The 25,885-nt window shown below is 37.2% G+C and overlaps 3 protein-coding genes and 1 pseudogene across 6 annotated transcripts; 2 read left to right on the top strand and 2 right to left on the bottom strand.

Annotated features, from left to right (window-relative positions):
• The window catches only part of LOC106315728, a 6,892-nt pseudogene extending 4,011 nt beyond the window's left edge, over window positions 1–2,881 (top strand).
• Window positions 2,882–4,660: 1,779 nt separating this feature from the next.
• On the bottom strand, window positions 4,661–7,152 carry LOC106315719 (pentatricopeptide repeat-containing protein At3g48810). The gene has a single exon (XM_013753533.1). It carries the CDS (start codon window positions 6,927–6,929, stop codon window positions 4,965–4,967), a length of 1,965 nt encoding a protein of 654 aa, XP_013608987.1. The 5' UTR covers window positions 6,930–7,152; the 3' UTR covers window positions 4,661–4,964.
• A 7,904-nt stretch (window positions 7,153–15,056) lies between these two features.
• LOC106325056 lies at window positions 15,057–16,239 on the top strand. The gene has a single exon (XM_013763083.1). It carries the CDS (start codon window positions 15,196–15,198, stop codon window positions 16,018–16,020), a length of 825 nt encoding a protein of 274 aa, XP_013618537.1. The 5' UTR covers window positions 15,057–15,195; the 3' UTR covers window positions 16,021–16,239.
• A 297-nt stretch (window positions 16,240–16,536) lies between these two features.
• On the bottom strand, window positions 16,537–19,587 carry LOC106313514 (long chain base biosynthesis protein 2b). Of its 4 annotated transcripts, none has more exons than XM_013751353.1 (11): window positions 19,145–19,585; window positions 18,980–19,068; window positions 18,592–18,752; window positions 18,395–18,519; window positions 18,241–18,334; window positions 18,001–18,164; window positions 17,770–17,931; window positions 17,479–17,605; window positions 17,244–17,410; window positions 17,046–17,153; window positions 16,537–16,895 (listed from the first exon to the last, which is right to left on the bottom strand). In XM_013751353.1, the coding sequence occupies exons 1-11, from the start codon at window positions 19,334–19,336 to the stop codon at window positions 16,800–16,802; spliced, it is 1,485 nt and encodes a 494-aa protein (XP_013606807.1). In that variant the 5' UTR covers window positions 19,337–19,585; the 3' UTR covers window positions 16,537–16,799. The 4 variants fall into 4 exon arrangements, with proteins under 4 accessions (XP_013606807.1, XP_013606815.1, XP_013606791.1 ...); XM_013751361.1 differs by having other exon boundaries at window positions 18,592–18,737; window positions 19,145–19,584; XM_013751337.1 differs by having other exon boundaries at window positions 18,241–18,519; window positions 19,145–19,587.
• Between the last annotated feature and the right edge of the window lie 6,298 nt (window positions 19,588–25,885).

Here is a 25,885-nt window from a genome sequence, read left to right as displayed (position 1 = left end):
TTGCTTGATCGGGAACGCCTTGATCGTCGGACGCGAGCTGTCTGATGCTGTCGCGAACGAGGAAGAGGTCGCGTGCTGGAGCTGCTCTCGGGCGCGAACGTCTGAGCTAGGATCAGGAATGCCTTGGGCTGAAGCTAATCGGGGACGCGAGCTGGAACAGATGCGGGAACAAGAGACGCGATCGGGGTTTAGGGTTCGTCGGATCGCCGGCTAGGGTTAGGGTTTTAGGGTTTTTCGATTTGGGTATTAGCTTAAGGATTTAGAGTTTCGTGCTGATAACGTGTTATAAAAGTAATGGAAAAGTCTATCTTTATTCATAACATAAAGGTTCTTTATATAGGAGATTACACCGTCATAGATAAATGGAAAGATTACAAATCATAATCTATCGGTTATGAGCCATCCACAATCAGGTTCTTAACAGTTATTACAGTTTTATTCGTTTTGTTATAAAATATTGCTAGGTCTCAGTCCCAATATATCAAGTAGTAAATGCTGGGCTGTCTTGTTGTTATTTTTTTGTTTGGTCTTAATGAAACTCGCACTCTGGGTGCAGTAATCGTTGCCAGAATAAGTCTTTATGCGTCGAGAAGCTTTCGTTAGTGCTTCCTGAAACACTACCGTATTTTCCCCGGCAGTTTGGCCGATGTGCTGTTATTGGTAACTCTGGTGATCTTTTGAAAACAAAGTTCGGAAAGGAGATAGATACTTACGATGCGGTTCTTAGAGAAAATGGTGCTCCAATTCAGGTTAATATTGAATCCTTTTTATCTAACTTCGAATTGCTTTTGTTCCCTCTCTTGTCTCATCTTCATTTCCTTGGCATCGACTTTTTGTTCCCTCTCGTCTCAATTTTGATCTAACCTCCAATTCATTGGTTGCCTCTGTTATCTCATCTTAATGTCCAGAACTACAAGGAATATGTGGGAGAAAAAAGTACGTTCCGTCTTCTTAATCGAGGGTCAGCGAAAGCCCTTGACAAAGTGGTGGAGTTGGATGGTACTGTATAAATGTTCTCTTGTTTTCTACTCCTCCATCGTTACGCCATAGGTGGATTCTCTATATTTATTCACTTTTATGTGTCGCATTTTCTACTGCTTGCAAATAGATACTTCATTCTCTTTGATCCTTTGAATCTGTGCAGAAAAAAAGCAAGAGGTACTTCTGATAAAAACAACAATCCATGATATTATGAACAAGATAATTCGGGTTTGTACATCTGCACTTATTTATCTTTCTCTCTTTGGTTTTGAATATCTGAAATCAGTTCCTCGTCTTGCAAACTCAATTCTTCCTTCTCTTCAGGAAGTTCCAATAAACAATCCTGTATACTTAATGCTTGGTGCTTCATTGGCTCGGCCGCCAAAGGAACTGGGCTCAAGGCTCTTGAATTTGCTCTCTCGACTTGTGATTCAGTGGATATGTATGGTTTCACTGTTGATCCAGGTTATAAAGAATGGTATGATGTCTAGCTATACTTATTTTGTCATAGATGTCTACATACTGGCCTTTGTTTATGTTTTGTGACATACTTTCAGGACTAGATATTTTTCAGAATCGCGACAAGGGCATACTCCTTTTCATGGTAGAGCTTACTACCAGATGACGGAATGCTTGGGTGTAAGTCTTTGTTTTTTCTTCTTCATAATCCAGTTATCCAGTACAAGTTGTTACATTTTATCTGTATCAGATGGCTATAGTCAATTACTTCGTTTACTAGATGTGCATTCATCTATAGTAGATTCAGAGATCCCTTCAAGTTTTTTTTTTTTGGTTTTGTAGCTCATTAAAATACACTCTCCCATGAGAGCAGATCCAAACCGAGTCGTGAAATGGGTGCCAAGCCGTAATACAATTAGATCTGCAATAATTTCAGCAGAGAAGCTTTTAAGGTGACCAATAACATCTTCTTTCTTTTTTTCTTTTTTTTGCGCACATAATCTGCCTCATCTCTCTGATAAAACCCATTAACGTGCAGGATAGTTGGAGCAGGATCTGCAGACCCATTAGCTTCATGCTCGATTGTAAAGAAGAGAAGCAAAAACGAGCGTGCTATGGTCTCACGCTTGAGAAAACCTGTGAGAGAACATCAAAAATTTGTGAGAAGCACGACAATGTGATAGACTATAGATCTATCCTCTCTGTAAAATAACAAACTCTTCTTATTGAATAACCAAGTACAAGTGTTTATAGTTTTGTAGTATGATCTCGAGCTACACACTCTCATAACGAGCTTCACTCTAAATCACCGATCTCATCACGATCGGGAAGTACAGACTCATCTCGTCTATAACAAACTACAACAAAGCATAAAGAACTTCACTCTACTATCAACTCTATTATACTTCTCTTTTCCCTTTCACTTCTATAACTGCAAAGACTCTTTATGATTCAGAAGGTTCTCTCTTCTCTTCTTTATTTGAAATGATTACTGAACTCCTCAATTCTCCTCCTCTTGTTCTCCCATCACTTCTTTATCTTTCCTCTTACGGTAATACACCTTCTTAGTCTATCACAATGTACCCGCTGGAGCACAGTCCAGGACACACTCAGCTTTGCATTACACCAGCTGACTACAGAAACTGCTTATACGTAAATCGATTTTTCTCCACACACTAAAGCACAAACACAGGTTCAGTGGACGATGATTGATTCAAAAGCAAGTCCATCATCCTCTGCTATAGCTTCATTATAGGGAGTTCATGAGCCATCGAGCTGAGAGTTTTCCGTGTAATCTCTTGAGGTTAGGATTGATTGTTTTGTTATCATGTTTTCGGAAATTTTCTTCACGAGCGCTGTAGGTAAATGTGAGATAGAGATTGCTTTGCTCCATGTTGAATTCTATAGCACATAATCAAGTTCAATATTAGACCATCTCCAAATAGATATGGTTTTAGAGCTCTAAATCATTTTTAATTGAAAATAATCAAATTAAAAATTTTAGATACTTGTTTAGTTTTAACCCCTTCAATGATAGAACCAACTAAAAATTTTCAAAAATTTGAAAACTTGTAGTAATAGATTACTTGCATCACATTTTATAATTAAAAAAACTTATAATTATTGAATTACATAAAATTTAAAATAATTTGACATAAATTACATAAAATTTAAATTAACTTGACATAAAAACATATAACATAGATTGAGAAATCATAAACAAAATTACAATTCAAAGGACAACTGAACACAAAGCTAAAGTAACATGAATACAATTCTCATGTCAATTACATCCTTTCTCCATTAGCTTAACTAGATTCTTCTTGAGTATACACCATCAGTTGTCCATCATCCCCTGTTTTCAACACATATATAGTCAAACATCAAAGTAGGGTAAGGCCACTTTGAATAAGACTGCCACCAAGCTTTGAGAACCGAGGTGGGGTCTTCTGGTACCACAAATTGAACTCTAGCAGGTAACAAATGTTATATAAATATATCCAGAAGTCAGATGAATATATTCATAACTACGACCAATGTATCGTTCAACCAAACTATATCTCAAAATAAAATCATCTGTCCAACCATGATAAACTATAAACCGTGAAACTATAAACTAAAAGACTCTACCAAGCATTGATCACTTAAGTAAATTTGATGTAGACTGAACAAGCTGCCCTAGTTAACATCTAACAACCAATTTCAAAAGAGAACTGAAGTTACCTGTTTAGGATCTCTTTCAAGATTAGTAATGGACGAGACCATCTTTGTTAGTTAGGTTCTGTTCTCTGGCTTCATGATACGAAAAGTTCACCTGCAAATATTGGTGAGATAAATCAGACACACAAACATCAGAACAGTAATTGAGAAAAATCCTTAAAATAAACCTTTGAAAGAAAAAAACAATCTTCAAAAGGTATGAGGAAAACATATAAACAAGTCTCCAAGAAATGAGAATATACAAAAACAAAACCCAAGAAACCATTTTTAATCAAAAAAAAACAGAAGCGAAAGTTTAAAAAAGAAACAACATATATCAATCGAAATACATAGCTCTCTGTACATGCAAGCAGATCAAAGATGGCTGGAACAAAGGACGAAAGTTTTTAATCTCCACTGTCGGAGCTCCAATTGTCTGTGGATTTTGTTCATCGAGTTTGGTGGTGATGGTCCTCAGTCCTCTGGTGCTGGCATGAGCCTGAATGGAAGACCGGAAGAGCCGTCGGAGCAAGAATCAAAGTAGCCGGAGCTCATATAGTTTTGCCGGTGGAAGTCGTGAGTTCTCCCGATCCCTTCTCTTGCCTCTACCGTTCTCCACCGTCGCTCTTCTCGTTACCGCTCTCTTCCTTCTTCCTGTTCAATTCATCTCCTTCCTCTACTGTCTTATCCATCAAACTCCATCCTTGGTAATTCACCAATTAGGGTTCCGAATTGAAACGAAGCGAAGGATTGGAATGAGGAAGCGTTGTGGTCTTGTGGGTTTTTTTTTAAAAAAACACTAACAAATGAGAAATTGACACGTTGCAACTTAGATATGGTTCCAAAAGTTCCATTTTTAGAACCACATCTATCTATTTTTACTCTTTTTGATTTAATTTTCAGCATATAATGAGATAGAACCATGACATAGATACTCCATTGGAGATGGTCTTATAATCTTATGTGAGATCTTAAAGCTCAAGTAAACTTCAACATTATCTTTTGATCATAAGTTCATAACTTTCCATCAAGGGTTACAATATCATAACATATTGTTCTATTCATCAACGAAATATCTATTATACACAAAAGAATATAAACTCAAAACCTTGGCCAGAGAATCTAGAGCTATCTCCTTGAGGAAACACTCTTTCCAGCAGCTTCTTGACGGACTGTCTCATCATATTTGCCAATGTATTCTCAGTGTCACATACCAAAAAGCTTCCATGTGATCACATGATGTCCATATATCCTCCAGAGTTTATGCTTCTAACTCAATACAGAGATGAACTGAACAAGTTTTGACATGTCATATGGTAAACTGATCATGAGCTCAAATTGTCATCAATGATAAAACAACGAAGCAATATATTCCATGTAGCAACACTTGGGACAATCCTTTCACTGATCATCCTCTCAAGAATAATAACTGCATCTTCCCTACAATTAGAACTGCATAACCCCCATATCACATTTGTGTATGAGATTACATCTGGCCGCCACTTTCTTCCTCCTCCACATGAAACCTGATCCAACATCTGAACCGCCCTCTCAACTTTCCCTAGTTTGCAATACGCTAATACTATCATATTCCTCGTTATCTCATCCGGAGACTTACCATCAACCACCATTTTCCCTGCTAGCTGCAGAGCTATCCCTGGGAGACCTGCACTGCATGACCCATGTAAAAGCGTGTTGTAAGTAGACGAGCTCCACTCCACACCTCTCATGGATATCTCTCGTGTGAGACTATAAGCTTCTTCTATCCGGTTTGCCTTCGAGAGCCCATCTAGTAGCTCGTTGTACGTTACAATGTTGGGATGACACTTGTATTGCTGCTCCATTTGTATGAACACTTTCTCTGCCCAGTCAATCCTCCCTGCATCGCATAAGCCTTTGATAAAGGCGTTGAACGTCGCCACAGAAGGAGCACAGTTCTCTTTGCACATATTCTCTATAAGAGACTCAGCTTCTCTGAACTTGGAGTGCCTACAAAGAGCTTGCACCATGCTTGTATACACCACAACGTTTGGGGAGCAACCACTAGTTAGCATCTTGTTCCATGTATCAACAGCGCCCTCGAGGCTACCTCTTTTGGCAAACCCGTTGATAAGAGAGCCGTAAGTTCTGATGTTTGGAGAACATCCGTTTCCTTCCATGTGCGCAAAGACAGACAGAGCCTTCTCCATATCGCCATGGGAACAGAGTCCTTGTACCAAAGTATTAAACGCTACAACGTTCGGTTGCAACTCAAACCCTCTGATCATCCAACTCCACAAGTCTAGAGCATCACTGCTCGTACCTCTCACAAAACAACCCTTCACTAGAGAACTCAACGTATGGACATTTGGATGACACCCTCGTTTCAGCATCTGCGCCAGAAGCGAGAAAGAGAGCTCGGTTTCTCCAAAACTGCAAAGCGCGTTGATGAGTGTAGAGTATGAGATAACATTAGGAGATACGCCCTTCTCCAACATATCTCTCATCAGCTCAAACGCCCCTTTGTAATCACTCTCTTTGCATAACCCATTAATCAAAGCGTTATAGACGCTCACGACAGGTTCGAATCTTGCCGCGAGCTCCCTGCCTTCCTTCGCCATACCGAGCTCACACATAGACGAGATCACCGTGGTGTAGCTCACAGCATCAGGAGAGCAGCCTTTATTCGACATCTCCACAAGCAACTTCTGAGCTCCCTCCACCTTACTGTTCTTACACAAAGCCTTGAGAAGCACATTGTAAGTAAACACATTAGGCTCAAACCCATCTCTCTTCATGTCTCTATAAACCGTATAAATCATCTGAATCCTGTTCTCACCGAGTAGAGTATCCAACACATGGTTATATATCTTAACAGAAGGATCACACCCGAACTCCTTTATCCTATAAAACATCTCCACGGCTCGTTCCGACAAACCCACTTGTCGGTACACACTAATAACATTGACAAACAAATCTTCAGAACACTGGAAGCCTTGGAGCTTCATCTGCTGCAGAAGGTACTGAACACTATCCACCTGACCGTCCACCGCTAGCTTCCTGATCATGACCTCGAATGTCAAAGGCGTGTGCTTGAAGAGATTTGAGTTGGTAACGGATTTGAAGAAGTGCAAAGCTAAGGGGACACATGGCTCTTGTCTCAACCTCTTTACAACATATGACTCTTTGATCTCCGTTGCTGGGTTTGGAGCTTGAGGGAGGAGGTTCACGTTGAGATTTGTGTTGAGGACGAAGGGGATGATTGGTTTTTGAACTTTTAAGAGCAACGAGCATCCTTCTTTCAGGTACATGGCAATGAATACTTGAGAGTCTTCTTATTTCTTCTAAATTTACAGACGGAGACGATAGATTGAGCTGCTGGAGAGTGGAGACGACGATTAGATTGGCCGGAGGAAGCGATTCAAACGGTGGCGTTTTGAGCGAGGGTTTTGCTCAGTATTTGCCATTTTCTCTCATTCTGCTCGGATTTTGTTTTCTTACAAAAAATAAAAAAAACAGGAATTCGATAGGTAGTGAGAAAGTTGAAGGTATTGATGAATATACCCCTCAACTTCTACTAACTTTACAAAATATCTATTTATTGTTGGAAAAATAATAGATGATGTACAATGGCACACTAACCAATTGGTGCATGAACATAGTTACAAAAACATACCTAATTAAAATGGTGTTTAAAAAACTATGTAACTTACTTGATCTGAAATTTATATATACAATTTGTATATTTGTAAGTTTAGTAATTTCCAAATCTAACTATTGTAAATTTATAAGTTTTCTCAGATTTATGTCTTTGTATTTTTACACAAACATCTTTTTAAAAATTCTCTAGTTTTTTTCGATAAGATTGATGTTAGCTATGACCTTCCGAAGACAAGCTTTACAGTCAGTCGCAACCTACTTTCTCTCCCATTTCTCATTTAGAGCACGTCGAGGTAGCTATCAGCAAGGATCTTATTAGCTTCCTAAGAAGCCAAACGCAGATCCTCCACATGTTTAGCTGACGAATTGTCTATCTGCGCCTCCAGCAAAGAAACCCTCTCGAGGGCTGCTTTTCTTTCATTCCAGATCATCCGGAGTCGAGCTTCGAGAGAAACAACTTGATTCCCAAGCTTCTAGGCATCAGCCAATTGGCCAGAGTTGGCACATTCTCGATCATGAGTTAGATTCAAACTGATTTTCAACTCCCTTACGACCTTCTTGACTTTGTTAAGCTCATCATCACACTTGACATCCTTCAACATTTGCTCCAAAGTCGCACCAAACTCATTCTAAGCCTCCATAGCTTGAAAAACGACCTCATTTAAAGGAAGATGAGTACAATAGTGAAAGCAGATATCAGATCCAAAGGTGGCACCTTGGCATGAGCAACCAACGTCTTTACACATGTGTCACATTCCATCATATTCCGAAGAGACATGAACAGACTACCGGCATACTTGAAGTGTCTTACTAGATGAGCAACGCTATCTGGATCTTTTGTTATGGGGAAATCTTTCGCCTCAGAGAATCGCCAATGGAAAGGTCTCACGCCAGCACCATCATTCGACGAGCTCGACCTCAAATCCATGTTGGCAATTTTTGCCTTATTTAGTCTGTGATCTCGACCATCGGAACCCAACAGGCTAATCGTACGAACGACACCCACCGAAACAACATCACCGCTGCTAGGCTTGGTGTCACCACCCACTGAGTGTGGGAGACGTGTTTCCTCTCTCAGTACTTCCGTAAGAGAGTCACTCACATCTGGATATTTTCAGAACCACCCACACCAATCATGCTGTGAATCCTTTCAGATTCCCGCTAGCTGGGCTTCTTCCTGGTAGACCCCGTTTTGAAAAAAATGGGGATGGGCTAGGAAGACAAGTACAACCAAAGGAAGGTGTGGTTGCGAGATTTATAGCCTCAAAAAGATTGCAATAAGGAAGAATTATACTTAAACGATGGGGATCATATCCCACGAAACCAACGGAAAATCTTGAAAAGCGTATATCAGCGAGAAAAATTATTCAAAGATTAATTGTAAGAGATATCATCCTTAAAGAACTTGGAGACAATTGTTAGACTCAAATCTTGACACGGCCTAGCAACGATGTAGGCCCATTCCATGAAAAGACTTAGATCTCTATCTTGAGCTCATTCACGAAGAGATCGATAGCTGAGAGCAGTTTCGAGCTTGAACTGAAGGAACAAGACCAAAGATTCGCTTTAAATTGAAAAGATTGAGTCAAAAGAATAACCTCCATAATCATCGAAGCAGATGACTCAACAAGAGTAACACCCCGGAGATCTTGGGCTCGGCAACCTGCGAGAAAGAAGATCAGAAAAGCTAGGCCAACAAGGAGGGATAAAAAAGGAAGATGAAAAAATAGAAAAAAAAGCATCCCGAACGTAGCAGCTTTCACCCCAAACATCGACCTCGACTTCATCTTTTTTTGTTCTTCGACTTTAGTTAATCCATTTTTGTATTCAATCAATTCTTGTAACCTTTTAATGTTTCTATCTCAATATATACAAAAATTTATTTTTTGTCAACTTGAATCTGAATATATCGTTGTGTTACGAGGATATTATTGCCCTCATAATTCTTCTTCCATGATCTATTACATATAATCACTACCAAATACCTAGTGGGAGTTTTAAAATCCACGGTTACAGGACATGATAAGGTGGAAGAAGTGTGAAATAAATGTTGGCGCTAAAGGAATGCCAAACCAACTCCTCGTGAATGATTCTCATACTCTAAAATTGGAAAAACTTTGAAAGAACCAACTCATCAGTTTCTGATTACACTTCTCCTTTCAAGAATGTACGTGTTATGATCAATTCCCATAACTATCTTGCTGAGTTGGCTCCCGACAAAATAATAGTTCTAGAGGATATGGTGGGGTGACAAGAAATCTTAGCACCATCTTCAAATCACTTAATCACTGTCAAAATTATTCTTGAAACGACTGGCCATGTTACCTTTGAATAGTTTAGTTCACCAAGGCCATCAGACCAGTGCAAAAAGGAGCATTTGGCTACATCAATTGGCTACTATCTTCTCTCACATCGATGCAAGAAATCAAGTATTGAATAAGTGGAGATTCTGAGTATGGCGGATTCGTGTGGCTTCGGAATAAGCAGAACTACAAATGGAAAGAAGCTTCAAGGTAACTAGACCAAAATTAATTGAAGTATATGAGGTCACTATGACCATTACGATCATTGAAGTCATCCACCTAGAACACTTGTTTTCTACTCCATCAACATGACAAGTTGGATCTCTTACCTGAAAATATTTTTAAGCTCTGAAGATATATGGATCTCATAAGGAAAGTTATTAAGCCTCAGATAAACATAAAGATGAAACCCAAGCCATATATTTCCACTTCTCCATATATGTTATTATTATTCATTATTTAGGATTATTGAATACTAGGGGTTGGTCCGCCCTAAAGGCGGGTAAGCTTACAATAAAAAATTTAATAGGGCTGGACAAAATATCCGAACCCAAAAAACCAAACCGAACCCGATCCGAAAAAGTAGTATCGAATCCGAACCAAAATTGATTAAATATCCCAATGAGTTTAAAATTTTGGTATTTAAAGAACTGAAACCGAACTCAATCCGAACCGAAATATTTCGGATACCCGAATGTATCCGAAATAGATTTATATACCTAATAATGTTACTTATTTTTAGATTTAATATTTACTAAAAACATCTAAAATATATAAAATATTTTTAAAATTGCTCAAAATACTTAAAAATATATACAAATAATCAAAAACAAATGTCTGAAATAGCTAAAATATACTCAAATCACCAAAAATACTTGAAATATATATTGATGTCCTATCCAAATATTCAAAACAAACCAAATTATATGTTCATTTTATGTATTTTGACATATGTTATTCAAATTTATATGTAATATATCATTTTGTGTATAAATTTTGAGAAATTCTAAGCATATAATAAATTTTAAAAGTTTTAAAATAATTTAAATGGGTTATCCGAATCCGAAAAGATCCGAACCGAACCCGAACTGAAATTTAGAAATACCCGAATGAGGCTGAAATCTTTGAACCCGAAAACCCGAAAGTCGAATAGACCCGAACTGAATCCGAATGTGTACCCGAACATCCACCCCTAATTCTTTATATTAAAATGTATTTTAATTTTATAAAACATTTAAATTTATTTTAAATTGAATATAATAAGTATAATTTGTTTTTTAAAATCATATTGTAAATTTTATTTGTTAACATTTAATTTGAAAATTGTTATAATTTGTTTTATAAGATCATACCTTATATGTTATTTGCGTTTCTAAAAATTGTAAGTTGGTAGTGCAGGTTTACATTTGGAATTGATATGTGTGCACACAGTTTGGTCCAATTCAAAGAGAAACTCCAAGGATTAGAAGCAAAGAACACGATCTGTTGAGTGGGGTTAAGGAGACACTTTTGTTTTGCACACATGAGTGAATTAATGAAGTAAAAGATTGAAAATAACAAAGGAAAATATTGAGAATTTAAAATGAATAAACCTCTTCAAGCTTCGCTCAACAATTCACATCCCTAATTGTAAATATAACAAAACCATAAAAAAATATCAATTACATAATTAAATGGACGAAACAATTAGCAATATATTAGCAGCCCAAAAAAGAGGTACACCACAAAGCAAGATGATTAAAATAATCCCTTCACTCCAAACATCGATCTCATTTCCGTAACTTTGTATTGATACTTTAGGATCATCGTTGCTCTTCCTATTGTATTCTTGTAAACTATCTGTAAGAATAATCAGAAGACTATCAACTAAAATGGCATAACTTATTTGACAATGTAACATTTTATCAAGCAAACAATTATGAACACTAAAACTCACAGAGCCACTATGTACTAAATGAGATCAGATTCATAAGTCCACTACCAAATTTTAGTCAGGTGAGGACACGTATGAGTCTCCAACAATCTGTTAAAGTTGCTACAACATAACAGTTTTCTGCATTTCTGTATATTCAAATGATTTTGGATCAACTTACAAAGCATTGTATGCATTGAGCTACACGTTAGTGTTGTGAAGCAGCCATGGAGTTGATAGGTGGATAATGGCAGGTCTTAGTAGCAACTTCTTGCCCGCTTAATTTTCTTCTTCCCATCAATGTCATTAGCTTGTACACTTCCATCAGCAGCAGACCCTGGTTGTACCTATAGCAGAGGCACATGCTACACATGACTTAGAAAATTGGAAGCCAAAGTACTTAGTTAGATTGATTGATATACCTTGTCCTGGTGCGTAATATTCTCCCAGACAATGAGCTGTTGTTTTAGTGTTGCAGAAATTTGGATCTTTAGTGGCTTCTCTGCATGGTATCCTTCTATAGATCACAAAAGCAGGATGTATAAAAAGGTAAAAACGTGCACCACAACCAATAAACACGATGAGAATCAACCACGGGTCTATGTTTTTACAGTGCTGACCTCATTGTCTGACTCGTTCTTTCACCTTCTTCCCTTTCGTAGCTGCATCATTCAAATTTCAAATCATTTACTTGGAAGCTGGAAGGAAAATTTGACTTAGTTTGTAGCATTATGGTAATATAGAAAAATTACATAGTTATATATTATATGTAAAGGCTCTCTCCAACACAAGGTCAGAGAATCAAAACATACAAATGAAAACCAATTCACTGGAGATAAAAGAGTGTAAGAAAGTCAGCAAATGCATTGTCAGTGATCAACGATGTTTTGTGGATGTAATGAAATATTAAAGGAAACATATGAGGAAGCCGATCAATGGAACTGATTCCATCATCTTCTGAATGCTTTCTAGCTGCTGCTAGAAATCACCGGAAAATCTTTACAGTGTATTAATTATTTAGGGTTATAATACGGTTATATATTTTTCGATAATCAAAGCAAACAAGGGCTAAAACCATAGCGGAACAGAGGTATAAGTATTAACTTCCCCCACTCACTTTGTGTACTTGGCGAAGAATATAGCTCTCATGAGGTACAATTCCCTCAGCATTGATGGTGTTCTTCTGATATCGTTCAAATACTCTATCCTCAGTGACCCTCTCTCTCTGTTATACGTAACTGGAACTATGATGAGGAAATACCATGCTTGTGGGCAGGTGTCACGTGTATATAATTTGGGAAAACACACCATACATGTTCAGTGTCATAAGATTGGTACTTCTCAACAAACACCTTGGTTCTGAGACTTGTTCTTGGATTTTGGATCTGTCAAGCAGTTTTTTCAAGGGGTCACTCCTGCAGTCTTTCTTCAACGCCACTGAGCTTTGCATAATCACCCTTGGAAGCAACAATTTCTCTGGTGATTTGCCTGAGAGTAAACAGTTTCATTAATATCCAGCTTCTGAATCTCTCAGCATAAGCTGTCAAACACCACTAAAAAAGCTATGTCAGCTTGTAAACAATAGTTGAACAAAATAGCAAATCAAAAAGCTTGTAAGCAGTAGAGCTATATGAAATTTAAGAGAAACTTATATGAGAATACATGTATAAAACTTCTTGTTTATGTTTTTTTTTTCTAATAGCGAGTCCTTCAAAGACGCATATGTTTGTCATCTACCTTTGGTCTCTTTTTTTTTCAGAATGTAAATATGGTATCTGACGATGCTTCTTCCATTTACATTTGTCTTGACTGAGAAATCATTTTGGGCAGAAGCCTCTGGTTTTTCAACTCTTGCAGAGAGAGAAGACAAAAACAGTTAAAGGAATGTAGACTCTACTCCAAATACAGAAGCAGATCTTGCACATGCCAAACACAAACAATTAGCCAAAATTACTTGCGGTGATCACGCCTCATAATCATGAAACTATTGGCACCATATCACACTAAATAGCGGCCAAATAAACATAACAAATCTCCTTCTTCATTTCTTTTGAAATCTGTTAGTCCTGATCAGCTAACATCACTAAGAAAAATTATAGTCACTTATGTCTAAGTAAGAACTTGATGGTAATTTCATGATCATGGAATGAAAATTAAAGATTTACTGAATTTATAAAAGCTTGTTGCAAACAGTGAAAACAGAAGAGAGCAACCATAAACTAAAAATCTCTCACCTTGGAGACACATCGATCATGAAGAGTAGCCGCCATGATATCTTCATCCACATAGACAAAAATCTCGCTCACCTTCACGACACATAGATAAACTTAACACACAGAGAACATATTTTCCTAGCGAGTAGAAGTACCTGATTCGGTGCTCTCAACAAACTTATTATAGTTTGTGAAGTGAATCGACACATTTGAATCTGACAACTTGAATTCGGCGTTGCTACTTATAACATCAAACCGGCTGATCTCGTTGGTTGCACCGTCTGTCAGCAGATGTCGGAAAGTATTAAGCCGATATGTACACTGATAGACCTTTGCATAAGCGTTGCCTGGGAAGAGGCAAACAAAATTAGAGGTTTTGAAGTATATGAGAAGTTTTCAGGCTCAGCGATAAGAAAGGAACCTAAGGAGACAAACCTTTTCATCAAGAAGGAACCAGTTCCCCTCCTTTGTTGACGTTTCAGACCTCCCAAAATCGCATAAGACACGCGACTACGGTATTGGAAGAGAAACCGATGCTAACATCAGAAAAAAGAATTCGATAAGCCACCATTATTGCAGGTTGTGTTGTAAGAAAGAGATTATATTCTGTTGATGCAGCTGGATTTGAAGATTTATTAGATGAAATTTAAAGAATGTTTTTTTTTAGGATTTTCATCTCAGCTTTTGGGAAGGAGGTAACTGAATTCATCGTAGTGTGAGAGAATGAAAGAGTGATTTAATGGTGATAAGTAAAGGCAAACAACTCATCGTCTAGGCAAGCGTTACAGATACCTGAAACTGAGTCTGGAGATTTCAGGGAAGGTGAACAGAGTCGAGGAAACGCAGGCAAGAGAAGTCTGAGTGGGCTTAGTAAATATTGGACTTCACCATTCAAAATTAGGGCCCAGTCGGAGAAGATGCGGAAGAGAGATTTGACTTAGTGTTGACGTGTCGTGATTTACCCACGAGAGTTTCCTGCTGACGTGGACGCAGAAAGAGAGAGGTGAGTCTACTTTATTGTATAAGATATCATAATTAAAACAATAGGTTCAATCCCTTTTTTTTTGGTCCATATTTTTCTTCTCTTGTCTAATTCTTTCTCAATTCTTTGTATTTCTGTCACAGATCAGATGAACTTATCATATTTTGTCAACCATTAAATTGATAACATATTATTTGGAATTCGAAATCTATTAAAGTCAGCTACAAGTAAGCTCCACTAAGATATGAATTGCACAAAACATCTTTTGAAACAAAAAAATATATTTGGAGGTTAGAAATAGAATTAGTAGAAGTGAAAGGGGATATGTGTATAATTAAATAACTGTTAGTGTCTGCATAAGCGTACACGTGTCAGGAAGTGAACATGTATTCTCCTCCCTCTATCTCTCTTGTTCGATTCATTCTACTGATGACGATTCTCTTTCTCACATCCCACCTCTGACTTCCCCAGATAAAAACCCTAATTAGCTAAAAGACTTGCCCTTTCATGTTCTTTAGTAGCATCACATCTATGCCCGACAAAGTGAAGCAAGAAACCTCTCGATCTTTTCAAGGAATGTCGGAATTGCAACCAGGTAACGACAATAACCAGCAACCCAACGGCGGCGTTCCTCCTTCTCTGCCGTCAACATCAGCCGAAGCTCTCGCCGGATCGAAACGATTGAGGAGACCGAGCGTTAGATTAGGCGAAATCGGCGGCGACCAGTACCAAGCGGCGTACGATTCGCAGGTGAGGAAACCCAAGAAAGATATGAGCAAGTCGTCGACGAGGACTCGAGCTTTGACGAATTTGAGTTCTGGGTACGATAACAGCGGAACCATAGGTGACGAAAGAGAAGTGAATGTCGATTCTTTCGGTGTCGGGAGTTGGCGGGTCAAGAAACGGGTCGGGCCGTCGACGAAGCGAGTGAGATCCAATTGGGTATCGAGAATTGGGGAAATGGATCACGGCGATGAGCTGGAAGGTGGGTATAGGGATTTCAGTAGAGAAGATTCGGAGAGTCCGATAAAGGACGAGTCTTTAGTGAGAGACGGTGGTGGGTATTACGGTAGTAGCGGAAACAGAGAGTTTGAGTTGTCAGAGCCGTCGAATATGGAGGGAATTGGTGGTGGAGGAAGAGAAGGGGTGAAGATTTGGCTGCAAGAGCTGGGGTTAGGGAGGTATTGGCCAATGTTTGAGATACATGAGGTCGATGAAGAGGTTTTGCCTTTATTGACGTTGGAGGATTTGAAAGATATGGGGATTAATGCTGTTGGGTCGAGGAGGAAGATGTTCTGTGCTATTCAGAAGCTTGGTAGGGAGTTCTCCTGATGGATGTTGGAGAATTTCGAATCAAAAAGACTCTGTTTTTGTTGTTTGTTGGTGGAATAGTCAGACATGGCAATGTCTGAAAGCCTTTTCCTCCTTTTTGCCTTAGTATGTCATTCCTCTGATTGTTTCTTATCTTTGCTGTTTAGTTTTTGATTGTAGCATTAGCTACTGTGTACTATTTGTATAAGTAGAAGTGAAAAAGAAGAAGGTTTTGTACTACTTTTGATTCGCCTGAGACGTTTCCACGGGTGGTCTTGAACTTGCAATTGAATAGGTTAAAGTGTTTAGCTATCTCAGTATGTAGGAACGGAGCAGGTAATTAGTTTATTTTGTTCACACAGCTTTTTTTTTTAGGAACATCCAAACAGTGAGACATGGATATATGATGATTTTAGGTTGGTTGTGGATTAGAGTTAAATGTGAAAGATTGGCATTCGGGTTGGTAAAAAGAATCGAGTCCCACATGCTTACAATTTGTGGAAGCAAAGCAGAAGAGGAAAAAAGAAAAACAAACGATTGGTTTTTACAAATTTGGACAACATAGTTTCGTGAAGCACAAAATGTCATCTCTGTTCTTAAAGAAGTCAACTATACAATTTTAACTCTGACAAAACCAAGGAACCAAAATGAAAGAAGAATCACAAAGTTTCAAGACAAGTAGAAGGGACACCAACAAAAGACGAACCCGCAAGGGAAACGAGTAAACTAATGCTAATTAGTACTGATCAAACCTCTTCTGGTACGAGAAATTGATGATGCCATTACCCCCCCCCCTCCTTTTAGTCCAATTTGATGGTATCTTTCACTTCTTCTTGCTTCTTTGGAGCCGCCGGAAAATATTTGATTCCGGTAAGGTCACCTGCTTTGCTTATAACCTGTCATATAACACGCAGACAATTTATAATATACACAATCAATTTGTGGATGTACTCAAAATCATTTATAGTAAGTACTATGTTTAGAATCGAGTTTTCTATGGTAAATAATATAGGAGGGAGAGCAAGTGATGCAAGCTTTTTGTTTACCTGTAGAGCTTTAATAAGATCTTCTCTTGAGTGGGATGCGGATATACAAATTCGAGCCCTGGCTAGCAACAAAGGTGTAGCTGGGAAACCAACAACCACAACTGCCACCTGTTCACAGTTTTAAGCATAGATGTTAATGATCTCTGGTATGGGAGGCAAATGAAATATTGGGAGAAAGCATAATATAGTTCCACTTACGTTTTCTCGCAGGCATTCCCTTGAGAAGGCTGGGATTTTGGCAGGATTGTAAAGCATTATCGGCATGACTGGGGAATCATTGTCTCCAAGAACCTCAAATCCCATCTTCTGCAACTCAGCCCTGAAAAAGTTGCTGTTCTCCCTTATCCTTGCTAACTTTTGTGCACCTGCCCAGGGGTTTTAGCAGAATCTTGAGACTATGAAGCTCAGAGAGCAAAAGAAACTATAGAGATACCTCTGTTAGAACCGTCCTCTCCCAGGATAACTTTTACGGCCGATATGATTTGTTGCGCGGAAGGAGTTGAGATTGATGTTGCGTAAAGGTGAGCCGGGCACTGGTACTTCAAATATTGGATGAGGTCCTACAGAGATTGAAAGCACCATTATTAGAACTTTAGCGGATTTTGAGATGAAGTGCACTACTACTTGGCTAAACAATCTGTTATGTAGGATTAGAGCATTGCTCTTTGATAAGATTCATTGCTTCACTGTAAGAAATCTTTATATAATTGGAACAATTGCTAACCTTGGATCCGGCAATATAGCCACCACAAGATCCGAAAGATTTGGTAAAAGTTCCCATCATTATGTCCACATCAGCTGTGTCAACTCCAAGAAGCTCGCAAACTCCCCTGCCTGTTTTTCCAATTGCTCCAATGCTGTGAGCTTCATCCAAGTAAACATAAGCCTGAAACAATGTTAGAGAAATTAGCTTACAAGAACTCTCGTTCCTCAAACTATCGTCAGTAAGGTTTACCTTATACTTCTTGCATATTGAGACAATCTCAGGCAGTTGACAAATTTCCCCTTCCATGCTGTAAATACCCTCAACAACAACCATGATTTTCTTCCAGGGTCTGTGTGTCCTAGGTTGTCCCTCAGCGATTTGTTCTTTCAACACTCTTTCCAAATGAGCAGGTGCTGAGAAGCATAGCATAAAGGTAAGTCACCCTTTGATAAAAACGTGGATAGTGAAGGAGCATAAGAATTGCTTTACTGTTGTGTTGGAAGACACGGATAGTGGCTCCTGAACCTCGAGCACCATTGACAATTGAGGTATGGTTCAAAGAATCGCTTATTATCAGCCCTCCCTGTAAAACATAGGTTTTTGGAGTAACATCACCACAAGATAGATAGCAGCAAAAACAAACCTTTCCAATCAAGACAGGGATGATAGCGGAGTTGGTTGCGTAGCCCATGCCAGTGACAATAGCAGCAGGTTTGCCCACGTATTTAGCAACACATTCCTCGAGTTCCGCATGCACAGATGTAGTCCCTGATGAGAGAAACAAGGAGGATCGTGAGGCAACAAAAGAGGAGAGAGAGAGAGAGAGTTAAGAAACAGAACCTGCATCAACTCGGGAGCTGCATGTACTTGGGGAGAATTTCTTTAAAGAGTCGATAACAAGAGGGGTGCAGTATTCATCATAAGAACCAAATCCAAGATAGTTGTAAGACCCCAAGTTAAGGCATCTTGTGCTCTTTGTTGTTCTCCTGCAATGGTTTATTCTGTGAACACTTAGAGGATAATTTGTGTGTTCAAATGAAATCAAAAGGGGGCCAATTCTAAAAGAGCTAAAGTGTCAACCTTGAAACCCAACCCAAGGATAATTGTGTGTTCAAATGAGATCAAGCGGGACCAATTCTAAAGAGAGCTAAAGATTCAACCACCTTTTACATAAGGAAGTTAATAATAAATAATAATAATGTAAACAATAATAGAAGGAGAGACTGACTTGAGGGTCTTGTTGTTGTCATTAGAGAACCTCTCGACGACATCAACCCAAGCATCAGGTGCACTTGAGATGGGACGTCCAAAACAATCCTGAACAAGAAAAAATCATATTACAAGAGAGAAAAACAAAAACTTGATTAAAAAAAACTCAAGATTCAAAATGAACCTGAATGCGATGATACAAACGTCTGATGTAGAAATCCTCATGAGCCAAGCAGATCGGGGCGTATCCATGGAGATTGTTGGTGCTCCACCAATCGAAGATTCGGCGGGAGTAATCGCGGAGCTGCCCGAAGGCGAAGAGCAATCCGTAGCTGAAGTAGGTCGATACAGCGGTTAGGTATGGGATCGTAATCATCTTCTTCTTCTTTTCCTCTCTCCCTCTCTCTCTCTCTCTCTCGTAATAAGATTGAATGATGATGATGATGAGATCTGGAAATATCTGCCGGCTTTGTCGTCGTCACGGGAGAGAGAAGAGAGAGATTTGAATTCAATCTCTTCCCCTTTTTGGTCAGAAATTGAAAATGGATTCGTCTTCGGATCTTCAAAACATTACCATCTTTTTCAATTTTTCAATTAGTTATTTTTGGACACTCGGACTATTCAATAATTCCTAAGGGGGTGTCGAAATGAGCAGTAGCTCATGAGCTAGTTCAGCTCAGCTCATGAGCTAGATAGTTCAGCTCAGCTCATTTTTTGAGGAGCATGATCTCTATATTTTAAGATTATTTAATAAAGGAGTTTAATGATCGAGTTTAAATTAGATCACGAGTTATATGAACGATTTTTAATGAACATGAGGTGGGTCATGAGCTTATTCATTTTTATACTAAAAATTATATATAATACTCCCTCTGTTTTTAAAAGATGTATATTCTAGACTTTTCACATATATTAAGAAAACTCATTAAATATGCATTGTTTTTTGTGAATAACAATTTTTCATAATTTTTAGCCAATAGAAATTCAATAAACACCAATAAATTTTTTGAAACTTACAATTTTTCGTAAAATCATACATTGAAAAGATAAAAGATGTATATTCTAGACTTTTCACATATATCTTTTAGGAACGGAGGGAGTATTATATATTTGGATAACTTCTATTTTTATTATGTAAAAAAGATAATTTCTATATTTATCATATTTATCTTCTAAAACTAAAATGTAAAACATGCATATAAGTTTGCACCTGATCTTGGTTGTTTTGTTTTATGACCGACTACAATGATAAAATATTTTCTATCTCACATTATTTATTTATACTTTGTTATTATTTTAACATAAAATATTTATAAATGTTTTATTTTAATTTTATAATTTAAACAGATGAATTCATTGAAGATGAATTTTCTCAAGACTCTCATGAAGAATAGAGATTTGGATCATTGGTTTTGCATTAATTTAATTTATATTAGGTGTTGTTTTTTTTTATTTTTGTATGTGTTGGTTTTTATTTAGTATTTAATATTTATGTTTTGGATATTTTTAATATCTAAAATTTTGAACAATATTATATAAGTTATTTTATCGCTATTTTATTTTATTTTTATATTAGATTACGAATTAGCTCATTTAACTCATGATCTTGATGATCTGAATTCAAGTTTACCTATTGAAACTTATTTATTAAATGAACTGAGCAAGCTAGCTCATGAAATAGCCGAAGCTTACCATGAGCTGAACTGAGTTGAACGAGCTAGCTCCTTTTGACACCCCTATCCTAATAAAATATTTTTTGACTACTAAAATCCGTTGTCGTTAGTTCAAAGCCCTGTTCTAAAACTCGGCCGCCTAGCCGCCTAGGCGGCCGCCTAGGCGTTACGCGTCACTTTTCCGCCCCGATTTATGTCAAATCGGTTTAAAAAATCGGATATCCGATTTTTTTCCGCCTAGACCGCCTAAATGACCGCCTAGCCGCCTAAATGACCGCCTAGCCGCCTAATCTATTTTTTATTTATTTTTTATTTTATTTTTTTTATTTTAATAATATTTTTATTTATTTATTTGATCTAAAATTTTATAAATATCATTTATATTCATAATTTTGATGAAAATTACACTATATTAAGTTTATATATTCTATTTGTGTGTTTTATACAATCTTAAACATGAAAATGTATTAATGTTATACACAATTAAAGATTAACATGTTTTATAACTTAGTAAACCATCTAAAAATTATGCCCCGCATAATTTTCAATTAATCCCCGATTTTCTTTTTAGGCGCTAGACCCAACCCGACCGCCCGACTAGCGCCTAGCGCGTTCCCGAACAGGGGTTCAAAGAGACTTCCATACAATACGTTAATTTATAGTCGACGCGGAAATTAGAAAAGTCAAAGTAGGCCGCTTGACTTTTTGATCATGAGACCTCCTTTGCGCAACGTTCTTCCCTCAATTTTAGGACAAGAACCGCATAAACATATATTGCATACGAAACGAGAATTTGTCAAAATTTTCATTTTTATTTTCGGATTTGAGCCAAATTTTTACCATGAATCATTACTAAGGAGCAAAAACGATTTATGACATTTCAATTGCATCCAAAGATTTGTGATGATCTTTATTTTAGCTGTATATGAGATCCTTAGAGGGTTGAGTGTATAATCCAAACGAGAAAAAATCTTAGGGATTTGAGTCGCAGCAAATGAATTAGATTATCTTCAACCAAAAACAGAAACTAACCAAAAATGTGGGTTTGAATCTAGCATTGGATTTGAGTCACCAAATGGTCTATGCAGAAAACCAGCTACAAACTAGCAAGTTGTTCTTCCCAATTCATGTCTTCACGAAAGTTTATAATTGCTGCTGCTTTAAAGTCCATGACTGTTGATATTACTGCTTTAATCAATCAAAAGAAAACATAAACTACTCTTTTCACGTCCAATGGATCAATGGTTATGTACATCAAGTGGATACTGAAGATGTAAGATGTTTGCTCTGAAATAGTCGCTGACGTAGTTGCTGAAACAGATGTCGTGTTGAGTGATGGAAACCATGTGGAGTCAAGGTGCTGAGCTGGAGTCGTGTAGACTTGGAGAGCAAGATAATATTTTGGAGAAAAGGAAAGAAGAGTAAACTTGAGGAGCAACTTTATGACTTAAGGGAAGATGAATAAATGCATTCAAAAAAAAAGAAAATTGTACTTAATGTTATGGAAGATGTCCATGCCTTGGAGACTAGGTTTTGGGAACGTGGAGAATAATATAAGATAGCTATGGGGTCGTATGTATCGAGAGATCTTAGAGAGAGAGAGAAAAAAGCTCTTGGAAGTGTTCTGGATCGTGCTGAAAAAGTGGCTAAAGTACTTGACGGAAGAGAAACATAAGCGGTTAGCGTGTTAACACTAGACGTGTAAAAGCTGAATTAAGCATATCTTGCAATAGATTGTTTAAGAGATTTCTAATAAGCATAGTGGTTTGCTTGTGTAATTTGTCTCTCGATTTACTTTCTGTATCGCTCTATCGTGGTGTCATCTTGCACTTACATATACTTCTTGAAATTTCTCTTATTTTTTTCATCTATCTTAACGTTAAATTATGTTTTCAAAGAGTCTCTAAATAATTCAGACTTCCACATTTTTGCAGTATCAATGTTTTTCCCAAAGTTAAAAGTTCATTGAGATCTTTATACACAATTTGCATGAAACCATAAACTACTCTCACTATCTTCAATGTCATCTTCTTAAGAATCAAAACACGAGGAATTGTATCATTCTCCCAAAACCCATCAAAGAGATTGTTGTTTAAGTATCTCTGCTAGAGATGAGCATCAAAGAGATTTAATGAGAACCTATTCTAATGAGACTTCTCATAAAATTTTACCCTTGTAGAGAGGGTCTATGGAAAAATTTTAGTTGAAATAAGGACATGATCATAAGTTCCAAAACAAAATTAAAATGTTGTTGCAGATAGGAATTCAAGAAAAGTTGCAAATAAAGATTTGGTTCACAAATTTTTTTTTTTTTTTGGTAAAATGTTAAATTATTATACCAATTTTCAATTTTGTGACAGAAATTACATAGCAAACAAGTAGTGGAATGCAATAATGAAACTAAACAACTGGTCGTAAACAGAATGAAAACAAACCCGAAGGTAGCATGACAAAGTCGAAGAGCCAGATTTGCTACGAGTCAAGCTTAGACCTTACAAACCGAGACTAGTCGCAAACGAGAGCCATGCACCACGAGCTACCGAGAGAAAGGCACCCTTAAACCTTGAAACAACGGCTCCTGCAGCTTCCGACTGCTCAGCCGAAACCAGACTCGGATGAAGAATCCAAACACGAACAAACTCAAAACACCAGACGACTAAACGAGAGAGAACCACCGAACGATGATGCCGTCGTTCGTCGAGCCATCCCAGAGATTGCCGCCTCCGTTCCAACTCGCTGTGACCGTTTACACCCATTGAACCGAAATCTCCCAGCGGATACTATACGGCGGAAACCCTAATAGAAGAAGAGAGAACGGGATAGAGAGATAATAGGATTTTTCCAAAAAAAAAAAAAAATTCACAACCTGGTTCACAAATTTTGAAATAAAACCATTGATCAGAGATGATTTCTTATAGAACATCAATTACAATAAAAATTTGGAAGCGTGGGGGTTCAAAATGATTATCTACCTTAATGATAACAATTGGCTCTTTTACAAGCAAATACCATGCATCTCACTTTTCTACAAGTGAAAACTATGCATGGACAAAACGAGCCTTTTAATCTAGTTTTGACTATAGACTTCGTGTTTCAATTGTCAGCTTAAAAGTCGTTATCACTAATGTGATAATTGTTTCTAATTTTTGCATTAGTGCTGGCGCTGAGAATTTTGAGGTCCAAGACCATTTAGTAAAGAGTTCAAAATTTTGGGGGCCTAAAAAATTTTTTTTTACAAATTGGAGGTCTATTCACATATAAAAATTTTCAAAAATTTTGGGGGCCCAAGACGAATGTTTCATTGGGCTTGGTCCAGGGCCGGCCCGCTAGTAATGCTCTAATTATATATTTTATGATACTAATAAATATGTTTTTGTAGGATCCTGTCAAAACTCTAAACAAATAGCAAGAGGAAAAAACCAAATTTGTTTTTAGAAATTAGAGGTTTGAATGCATCAATAACATTCTTTAGTCCTCATGGCTTGCCACATTCAGAGGAGTATATCATATTTAGGCACACCTTATGCAATTGGCTATTTTGTTATTCATCTGAGATTAATTTTAGCGTGTTTTATGCCAATCTGGTGCATGTAAAGATTTCAAAAAATAGCAATAATCATCAATAGAATATATATTATTGTTTCATTTCCCCCAATCTTTTTATCAAAGTCTAGGGCACCATCTATAAAAGGGCCTCTGATATTTAAAAAAAAAACACGTTTCTTACATATTAATTTATAAAAATTAATGGTTTTTTTGGTAAAATATTAATGTTTTCATCATAATATATTTGAAAAATATAGAAATTTTGAATATATATAGTACTTAAAGGTAAATAATTTGTTTCACTCTCTTTATTTTTAAAGCTAATTTTGTCTTATTTATATATTTTGGGTATAGTTTTAATATTTTTTTTGTTTTTTACTTCTAAAAAAAATAAATGGGACTCCCAACAATGTCAGGACCGACTCTGGCAATGGACCGACTTTCTGAAAGTTGTCGACTCCTATTGGGTTAACAGGGAATGGGTCAAATTGCAGGTAGGGGCGACTGGTTTTCCCGCTACCACCCGCAAACGCAGCTTTTGCGGTTGGTAGCGGTTGTCGGCGGTTTGCAACAATCACTCAAATCGCTTTAAACCGCTTCAAACCGCTCCGAATCTCATAAATTCAAAAGCTGGCTCCAGCTAGCGTTTGCGGTTGCGGACGGTTGCGGGAGGGTAAAATTTTTTTTTTTTTTTAAAACAATATATATACAAAAGTAAAAATATTTAATACAAAATTTAAAATTGAAATTATGAAAATATTAAAATATATCTATTATATTTTAATTAATATTATAAAATTTTATAGTAAAAACAATTTCAATAAATTTTCAAAAATTAAAATTATAACTTTCTAAATAGAAATTTTATATTTATTATAATTTTATGATTTTTGATATTTTTATAATTATATTAAATTTAAATATTGTTAATTTATTATTTGACTATTACCGCATTTGGTAGTTAACCAGTCATAAGTCACCCGCAAACACACCAATTTTTAACCGCAGTACCAGTCGTACAAATCTCTTAAAACCGCTAGAAACCGCAACCGCCCGCATCCACAAACTCCCGCAGCCGCAACCACAACCGCTGCGTTTGAACCAGTCAAACCCTAAATGCAATATTAGATTTTTTCTTAATCATCGACTCATTTAACCTAAAATATATTACTATAAAAAAAGATCGGTTTTCACCATTGGTTGAGCACATCATATTGCAACACTGCCAATAAGAACAAACAATCGATTCACAAAATATGTCATCTGTTACTTCTATTGTCGATTTGAAACCGTTCAAAACCAGTTGGACGATCAAGGTGAAGGTTATTCGATTGTGGAAACAAACAACTGGTGGTGGTGGTGAGACCATTGATATGGTTCTGTGCGATGTTAAGGTTTGGATGTTTTTTTTAAAAAACATTACCCATGTACGGTTTCTTTGGATGTTCAAAATATTGAATCATGTCCAGTTCAAAAAATCTCAACTTCATTGCCTAACCCTGCGCAAGGCGCAGGTCTTATCCTAGTCATAATGTAATCAATTCACTTATTCGGTAGGAAACACAAAACCCTAAATCTGATCGCGAAGAACGAAAGTCATCAGTTTTCGGCGTTTTCTGGAGTTGTGGCAAGGTAGAAGGAGTGCTTGCATAAGGGATACTCGACTTTTGGGACTGGAAACTTTTGTCAGATTTATGTTTTTTAAT

This window comes from Brassica oleracea, chromosome C1 (genome assembly GCF_000695525.1).
Source record: "Brassica oleracea var. oleracea cultivar TO1000 chromosome C1, BOL, whole genome shotgun sequence".
Classification (NCBI taxonomy): domain Eukaryota; kingdom Viridiplantae; phylum Streptophyta; class Magnoliopsida; order Brassicales; family Brassicaceae; genus Brassica; species Brassica oleracea.
This window is presented reverse-complemented; position numbering and strand designations above follow the sequence as displayed.